At 28.5% G+C, this 10367-nt stretch overlaps 1 protein-coding gene across 1 annotated transcript; it reads left to right on the forward strand.

Moving 5' to 3' along the window:
* Positions 1-203: 203 nt before the first annotated feature.
* On the forward strand, positions 204-1267 carry LOC145012293 (protein LIGHT-DEPENDENT SHORT HYPOCOTYLS 2-like). The gene has a single exon (XM_078971085.1). It carries the CDS (start codon positions 518-520, stop codon positions 992-994), a length of 477 nt encoding a protein of 158 aa, XP_078827211.1. The 5' UTR covers positions 204-517; the 3' UTR covers positions 995-1267.
* The last annotated feature ends 9100 nt before the right edge of the window (positions 1268-10367 follow it).

Consider the following 10367-nt stretch of genomic DNA (forward strand, 5'->3'; position numbering starts at 1 on the left):
GTGAGATGATTATATGATATCAAGATGTGCAGGATTTACAAGTATACACACAAATGAATCCCTCTTTAATTAGAAATAATGTAGATTTATATTTATTTTAATTGCAAATAAGCAGGTAATTGTGTACGGCATGGCAGAGTAAAAAATCAGGTTACTGTGACTCCACTTCCACATTTGCATCACTTCCACTTATAGATAGATCCCAATCACTTCCACTTATGGATCTTTACCCAGCAGCCACAACACCTTTCCCTTTCTTGCAAAATGTTTCTCTTCTCTCATTTTCTACAACAAATATTCTTACCATTCATGCTCATTCCATTGTGTCTAGAGAATAACATCGTCTTTTTGGCTTAATACATCAACTTGTTTCTCTTAGATCAACTGCCCCACTGTCTGTGTGTGTTTACATTTGTGCAGGATTGAGAGAGAAGCCACTACAGTAAAAGAAAACCCTAGAAAAAAAGAGAGCAATTGTAACAAGATCATATGGATCTGTGAGTTGAAATTAACATCTATGGACTCGACAAATAGCTCGTCATCTTCATCTTCTCCGAGCCGGTATGAGAGCCAGAAGCGTCGCGACTGGGACACATTTGGGCAGTATCTAAGAAACAACAAGCCACCACTTTCTTTCACTCACTTCAACCCTAGTCATGTTCTTGAGTTCCTACACTATCTTGATCAATTTGGAAAGACTAAAATCCACATCTTAACATGCCCTTACTTCGGAGTACCAAACCCACCGACAGCATGCCCTTGTCCCTTTCGGCAGGCCTGGGGGAGCCTTGACGCGCTTGTTGGACGTCTCCGCGCAGCTTACGATGAGCATGGAGGGAACCCGGAGACAAATCCATTTGGTGCGCCGGAAGTGAGGCGGTTTTTAAGGGAGGTTCGTGACTTTCAGGCCAAGTCAAGGGGTATCAGCTATGAGAAGAAGAGGAAACGACCTAAGCAGCAGCAACAGCAAGAAGATCAACAGGAGCAGGCATAGCTAGCTGGTCTTTTTGTTAACGATCAACAAATGAGGAACCCTAAAAAGACAAAAGGTCTGTAATGTGAACGGCCGATGCAGATTTGTTGACACATATGTGACTGAATATTTGTTCTTCTTTGTTTGGAAATCACTGTCTATGTTCTTCATCTTCATGAAAAGTGAATAGGTTAATTTTCTTAGTAACTAATATGTACCTATAAGTTGTTTCCAGTAATAATTCCTTATGAATTGATTGTGCAATTTATAACATAAAGAATATCACTTTGCCAACTCTTTGTTTATGGTTATTCGTAATCCCATATGTAGAAAACTTTTGATCATTGGGATCGATGATACTTCTAAATAATTTATTTGGCTTAGATATATGTTCTACTATCATTAATTACCTTCGTATACAACGGCCATTGCTCCTACTTGAGCGACTGATCTGTCCCTACTACGAAGTTGATAGTTTACCATTGAAGAAGCATTCCATAAGTCCTTTGATCATCAACCATATCATTATTATTTCCCTAGCCTACATACCCAAATTATATTTTGACCAAAATGTAACCCTTCCTTTCCCTTTGACTTAAATCTTAATTACTTACTCATAAATTCCTTTACAGTTCTAAGAAACCACTCTTACTCTTATCTAGTCTTAGCTTATCTTAAGATCGTTTTAAGATTAAGTTCTATAAGAACAAAGATTTAACCATGCATATGTGATTAAAACAAATAAGTTCACATACAAGCACAAAATACAGTACTTGTTAGAAGTTATATATAAACGTATCTTTTGCATTAATTACTATCAATGTATTTATTCGAGCTGAAGAACCAATCAGAATTTGATAAGTCTTTTCAGCTTTGACCATTACTCTCTTGCTGTCTAATCACAGTGTCAATTTATATATACGAAAGTAGAATATTTATTATGTGAGACTAGCACTATATATATAGTATATATTCTATATTTTATAATATCTGGCCTCCAATAAAGTAAGGATTTCATTTTCATGTCACATGATGGATCGATAATGCATTACAAATTCATTGCATTTGTCCAACACCAATATATATGAAGGTGGCATTATACAACCGTTTGCTGGCTGTCTCATTAATAGCGTTTGGAGGCCTCAAAGTCGATTGAGGTTCAATATTTATCAATTCTTAACTGACGTGTTAAATATCGATCAATCATATACAACTTTTTTTTTTTTCCGAAAAGAAAACCAATAAGTGGATATTTGCTTTATTGTTACAGGTATGTTTTAGGGCACATGTCCTATATACACTTGCATGAAACTTGTTATCATTACCTAGTGAGAGTGTTACCGGTTAAATCATGAATAAATCTGGTCAGTTAACAGTAACAAATTAACTAACATTATGAATTTAATTTTTAACTACTAAATAAACCGTTCAAAATAAATATACAAATTAATATAAATTCCGTATCCTGTTTATAGACTTAAAACAATATATATATATATATATATATATATATATATATATATATATATATATATATATATATATATATATATATATATATATATATATAGTAAGTGTGAGACCCGTATATCATACGGGTTAATTTAAAAAATGATTAAACTTAAAGTATAAAAATGAAATATTTTTTAATGTACAACTTTAAAATAAGAAAGAAAGAAACGTATTTATTATAATTTAATATCATATATATGATATTTAATACTTGATATATATATATATATATATATATATATATATAAGTATATGAGTTTGATTAAAAATTAAAACAAACCAAAAATTGATAAATAAATAATATTTATTTCAAAATTATCATAAAATAACAAGTGTTAACAAATGAGAGATTGACAAGTGGCAATATATATATATATATATATATATATATATATATATATATATATACACACACACATAATAGGTGTGAGACCCGTATATTATACGAGTTAATTTAAAAAATAATTAAACTTAAAGTATAAAAATAAAATATTTTTTAATGTACAACTTTAAAATAAGAAAGAAAGAAACGTATTTATTATAATTTAATATCATATATATGATATTCAATACTTTACATATATAACTATATGAGTTTAATTAAAAATTAAAACAAACCAAAAATTAACAAATATATAATATTTATTTCAAAATTATCACAAAATGACAAGTATCAAAACCTATGAGAGATTGACAAGTGGTAAATATATATATATATATATATATATATATATATATATATATATATATATATATATATATATATATATATATATATATAGTGTGGCCAACGGTAGTTTATGAATATTTTATAATTATTAAATAAAATCCAAAATCAAACTTCTTGAATAACGGAATTATCCCATATTTATGTATAATCAATTGTTTTCTATGTTGACTACAAACCCTCCACCCAGGCTTTTCTCTCCGACCTCAACTATAAACAACATCATCATCATTGTTTGCCATCCATCATCTAGGGTGAAAAATGTGTTGAGTTGCAGGTTGGCGGGTTAAAATGCATTTATTTTTATACGATTAATATAATTGTTTGTATTATGAGTTGGTAGGTTGGAAACATCAACACAAATACGACATGTCTAATTCCTATTTATTTATATATGTATACAGGTTCGTGGCTCAAATTTAGGTTAGTAGGGTTGACCCATGAACTCAAATATTATTTGTGTAATACTGACGATTGGTTTGATATAAGGTATACAACACATATATGTTGATAGGCATAGTCTTATAACTTACATCTAATATATTATACCGTGAATCTTTCCATATGGAGGTTTTGTGTTCAAAACTTCAAATCTTCTTAGACTCATTTTAGGGTGGCCAATAAGGATTAATGCATCTATGCTTCCAAATGCAAGATGAAATGTGTCTATGTCTTCACTTAATTGTGAAGCACCTTCGGGGGAGCATGCTTTAAAACGATAATATTCTCTAAGTAAAAAAGAATAAAAGGGTTAACGGTTGACCCATGGACCCCAAATACCAACCCCGAACATGATTCATTTATTTGGTGGTTTGGCAGGTCAGAAATCTCAATCCAAACTTGTTTATTTTTGTGTCCAAAGTATTTGAAGATCTTTAGGGTCACTTTTTCAACTTTCATCTTAGAGCTTATTTATATCGAAAAAATTATATAAATTCATCAATTTTCAACTTTTTTCCATATTGGTATTCGAAAATAAAATACTATGAAAATGTGCACATATGTATATTTTTCGTTAAAAAACAATTTTTTTTTCCAACGAATTACCTTCAATGTTAACATCTTAAACAATTAAGAAGTTTTGAAATGTTTTTTTTTTTTTTTTTTGAAAAAGTTAAAAAAAAAATATGCGTTATTTTTCAATATTGGTTTTAGAGTTTATCTTATAGGTAAATATACAAAAAAGTCCCAAACTTTTCGGAAAAGTTTCAAATAAGTCCTAAGTTTTTTGTACAAAAAAATCTCATTATTTTAAAAGATCTTATAATTTGTCATTTGTTGGTCAAATATAAAAATAACTTTTTTGTTAATTTGGGCAAAATATTAGATAATCGAGACTTTTATGTTCAAAATAATTTATATTATTTTATTGAAATTTTTTCCAAATGTTTAGAAATTTTCTCAAGATATCGCTATTTTAAATCGAAAAAATAACTAAAAATATGTAAATTTATCATTTATTAACCCAATTCCATATTCATATCCAGAAACAAAAACTTACATAAAAAGTGCACCATATGCACATATACAGAAAATAAAAATATGAATATAATTACATTAATGTATAGATGAAAAATATCTTAATAACTTAGGACACCCTTATAGAAAATGATTTTTTGAAAAAAAAGAAAAGAAATTTAAAACAAAGATTTTTCTACTTATTTGCACATTTTACGTTATATGAAAAAAATCGAAGATAAGTAAGGTAGATGTTAAAAACTGATTAATTTACATATTTTTAGTTATTTTTCGATAGAAAATGAATTCTAATTTTTTTTTTTACAAATATTGTGAGTGAGATGAACATGTCATAGATTTTTTTTTGAATGTCAATATAGCAATAGGTTAAAAAAAGATGAATCTCCATATTCTTATTTTTTTAAGACATAAGATAAACTCTAAAATAAACGTTGAAAAACTAATCTTATGATCCTCAAGAAGTTAGTGATCATAATAAATCCAACATATATATATATATATATATATATATATATATATATATATATATATATATATATATATATATATATATTCCATTAAGATTTCAAAAAAAATATAGGGATATTGAAAAGCATCATCAGCCATATATTTCTCATTTTCCGCTCTAACGTTCTAACGTATCGACATGACGAGAAAGTTAAAGTTGCAAATGATTAATCAACGTCATCCGTTCCTTTTTTCCCCGCCACCTTCCTTACCATTACTACTACTATCTCTGTCACCAACCACTATAATCATATATGATTAATCAATCTGTCAACATATATATATATATATATATATATATATATATATATATATATATATATATATATATATATATATATATAATTGTCTTAATCTTTTGTTGCTGGTACGTTAGAACATTATAAGGTAAATAAGAAATATATAACTGGGGTTGAATTTTAAGATCTCTATTTTTTTTAAAACTCAAGTGAACTATAATATATATATATATATATATATATATATATATATATATATATATATATATATATATATATATATATATATATAATGTATTCAATGGGTTCATTTAAAAGAAAAATTAAATATGAAATTCTAAACATTTAAAAGTTTAAAAGAAAAATATTGAAATATTAAAATTAATAAGTTTTTTTTTAAAAAAAAATTAAACAAATAATTTAGATAAATAAGCAAAGAAAACTAATGAGGTTTTAAAATTATGAAATTTGGAGGTAATTGGTTCACACATGAAATTGGAAGGTATTTGTGGAACAATGTCCCTGTGAACGTATCTGGTTGGGACAACGTTTCCCCCGCCTTAATGAATGCAACAGTTGTGTATCTAAAGGTAACTTGAATACAATTTTAAGTTTAGTTGTGATTGTTATTTAATTAACTAAATTTTTTGTATTTTGCAGAATAAATTTGATTTGGATAAGGTGAACATGGATCAAGAGCGTGCTCAATTGTTGCGGAGCATTGATTCGACATTTGCAAAAGTTTATAGAGGCCGGAAAAGTAAACCTCATTCTTATTTTAAGGAAATCGGGGGGCCTGCAGATATCTCAACCGCATTACCCCCCCTCCCCCCCCCCCCCCCCCCCCCTCGATGGTATGTCACGTAAAAATTAGGCGAAGGCAGTCGAACATTTTCGAACACCAGAATTTTTAAAGTGTTTGGCTTCAAACACAGAATGTCGTGCAAAACAAGTTAATGTAAACAGGGGGGGGGGGGGGGGTCGAGCTCATACAACAATGCATGTTTCAAAGAACTAAGTTATGATATATTTAAATATTTATTTAAAGCATAAGTAAACTAATTTTTAATGTTAAATATGATATCAATCGCATTGAAGCTTTTCATAAGGCTAATTCCAATTGACAAGGGGTATTTTATAGCCCTGTAGTCGAGTAACAATACGTAAGTGGTTAATTTATATTTTCATATAAATGTTTATATCGTTAAGGGTGTTTAGTAATCTAATTTTTACGTTTTTTTATTATTTTTTTAAAAATACAGAATGTTTACTCCAGGAGATCAACCAACGAACCCAAGCTACTTCTTAAGCAAACGGTCTAACACTCACTAATATAAAAAAAATTGTTTTGAAAGAATATTAGGTGTTCGACGTGGATATATCAAAGGCATTGGGCGTAAACCCCCAATCGTTGTATCCATGTACGATCAGGAACAACCAGTGACACAAGAGCAATCACAATCACAGGTAATTGCTAGTTTAAATTGAAAAGTATAATGATATAATGGAAAATACAATGCTATAATGGAAAGTAGAATGCTATAATGATATGTTGGTTATGATTTGATACGTTGATATTTTGTAGTTTGGCAATTTTTGAAAAATAAATGTTATAATGGAAAGTAGAATACTATAATGATATGTTGATTATGGTTTGATATGTTGATATTTTGTAGTTTGATAATTTTTGGAAAGTAGAATGCTATAATGATATGTTGGTTATGGTTTGATATGTTGATATTTTGTAGTTTGGTAATTTTTTGAAAGTACAATGTTATAATGAAAAGTAGATGTATGTTTAAGTGTATTTGATATGTTGATGTGTTGATATTTTATAGAATTGTATAATTTTTGGAAATTATAATGTTATTATGATATGTTGGTAATGTATTTTGTTTTCATTGTAGTTGAAAATGCTGCAAATAAGACAAAAGTCGCCAGTAAAAGTCCCAAAAGTCGCCGGTAATACTAATGGCGGCGACGTGTCGCCGGTACTGAATCGCCGCTACTGCCTCGTCGCTATTGATCAGTTTGTCGCCGCTAATGATAATTATCCCTGCTATTAGTTTGTCGCCGCTAATGACTATTGTCGCCGCTAATAATGTTGTCGCCGGTAATGACAGATGTCGTCAGTAAAAGGGTCGCCGGTAAAAGCGTTGCCGGTAATTTTTTTTCAATTTTTTTTAAATAATGATTTTCGTTGCCGGTGATAATTCGCAGGTAAAAGTGTCGCCGGTAATAACAATATTCGATTAAATATCAAAACCAATAGTGTCGACACTAATTACAAAACAAACATCCTATTAAATATCAAACATAATAGTGTCAATGCAAATTACAAACAAACATCCAAAATACAATTAAATATCAAAAGTCATAATATTCGAGTAACAAAACAACAAAATTTTTACAATCTACCAAGTAGCAAAACGGGACAACATATGCAAATAAAACCCATTCTTACATACCCTCATCGCCGTTCCCATCGTTTTCTTGATTATTTTCGGATTGAAAAAACAAATAAAGCTCATCCCTACATGCCGGGTCGGTGAGCATTGCACGAAGATTTTCCAACTACATAATTAATAACAATATATATAAACTTATAAGTTAGATCGTCAAACATAAATAAAAACTATTAAAATACATTGTTATTTTTAAAGTAAGATAGAAAACCAAAGTACATTGTTATATTTTGCACTTGGGACAAAAACCAAATTACCAAACTTTTTAGCAAATAACCACCACAAAACCAAAACTACCAAATCAACATGCATTTTACGATGCTAAAGTAGATTGCTATTTTACCTGTGATGGTTGTGATGGTGGTTGTGATGGTTGTGGAATCGTCGGGAGACCAGAAGGTTTGCGGCCAATGCCTCTAATGTGGCCACGTCGCTCTCCTAATACTTTCTCGAACGTAGCTCTTTCTTGAGTTGGCGTTAACTCACTTTCACCTTGAGTTTGTTCTAGCAGCTCTTCAACTAACCGATTCTGTAACTCCCAAAAGTGAGTAACAATTAAGTATAAATAAACATTTAAATATATGATAAAATTATAATTAAATACTTACATATTGTTGTTCCGATTCAGCAGTAACAAATACATCATTCTTATCGGTATGAGCTTTGCGAAATGTTTCCACTCTCTTAAGGTTCTGTTTAAGTTTAAAAATTAGATTATACTTTAAATAAATAATTACATGTATCGTACGGTACCTTCTTATAGCAAGTACTGCTATACGAGCTCGAACCCCCACGATTCACAGTTGTTTGCTTTTCACGAATTTTTTTGTTCCTTTCTGAAGCAATTTTGTGTTCGTCAGTTTGAAAATACTCAACTGTCTTCTCCCAGTTATCAACAAGCATACCATCCGGAGGATTTGCCAATGCTCTCGGGATATCTTCATACCCTCCGACCATCTTGAAATATTCTTTTGTGTCGGCTTTACGCTCTCGAAAACCTTTTAAGAAGGCTGCTTGAAAACTCTCTGTCAATAGAGTAGCTTGTGCATCCTGGTACATTTGATTGAGATCAAACTTTGTTTACAAAAAAAAAAAAAAAGTTAACCAAGTAAAAAACAATTATAGTTAAACCTATAAAATATATTTAAATAAATAATTACCGCTAAATGTTGTAATACAGTGTCCTTTATATCAGGGGAAACTTTTTTCCAACTCCATCAGTCGAAAGGGACCATCTGCCACATTGTTTTCCCAACTTCTCGGGAAAACATGTCTCCCACCTCTCCTATGGGATTAAATGTGATATCCCTATCATATTGCATGCCTATTGCTGAAACATAATTTTGGGTTTAGAGTTTAGTATACAGAATTAGCATTGTTTTTTTTTTCCAATCCACATTTTTTTTACATCTAAAATAATACAAAAATTAAGTAATAAAGAAATGAAAAAAATAAATTAAAAATTTTTATTTATGCATTTTTTAATTAATTTTAATTAAAATTACTTTTTTTATATACATACATATTATGTTGCTGTGTTGTTTTTTTACCATCGAGATTAAAATATATATAAGTTTTTAAACAATTTTATAAATTTTTTTGTGTTTTTTTTCCAATTATAAGTTAACAATATAACTTATTGGTTAATTAATTTGGAGTTAGCTTGGGTAAAAACTAGAAGCTTTCTAGTTTTTGTATATAAGTTTTTAAACAATTTTATAGTTTTTTTTGTTTTTTATTTTTCAAAATATAAAAATAATGTATTTTTTTTTTCAATTATAGCATCTTACTTATAAGAAAACCACATAATTTTACATAATACATAAGAAGGTGAAATTCACATACTTTTACATACATATTATGTTGTTGTGTTGTTTTTTTTACCGTCGAGATTAAAATATATATAAGTTTTTAAACAATTATATAATTTTTTTTTTTTTGTGTTTTTTTTCCAATTATAAGTTAACAATATAACTTATTGGTTAATTAATTTGGAGTTAGCTTGGGTAAAAACTAGAAGCTTTCTAGTTTTTGTATATAAGTTTTTAAACAATTTTATAGTTTTTTTTGTGTTTTTTTTTTTCAAATTATAAAAATAATGTATTTTTATTTTTTTTCAATTATAGCATCATACTTATAAGAAAACCACATAATTTTACATAATACATAAGAAGGTGAAATTCACATACTTTTACATACATATTATGTTGTTGTGTTGTTTTTTTTACCGTCGAGATTAAAATATATATAAGTTTTTAAATAATTTTATAATTTTTTTTGTGTTTTTTTCCAATTATAAGTTAACTATATAACTTATTGGTTAATTAATTTGGAGTTAGCTTGGGTAAAAACTAGAAACTTTCTAGTTTTTGTATATAAGTTTTTAAACAATTTTATAGTTTTTTTTGTGTTTTTTTTTTTCAAATTATAAAAATAATGTATTTTTTTTTTCAATTATAGCATCA

Source organism: Lactuca saligna, chromosome 8 (genome assembly GCF_052625555.1).
Source record: "Lactuca saligna cultivar CGN05327 chromosome 8, ASM5262555v1, whole genome shotgun sequence".
Lineage (NCBI taxonomy): Eukaryota > Viridiplantae > Streptophyta > Magnoliopsida > Asterales > Asteraceae > Lactuca > Lactuca saligna.

Bases quoted from the DNA above. Each gene is read 5' to 3' on its own strand.
- LOC145012293 (XM_078971085.1), top strand. From the start codon at position 518: ATGGACTCGACAAATAGCTCGTCATCTTCATCTTCTCCGAGCCGGTAT.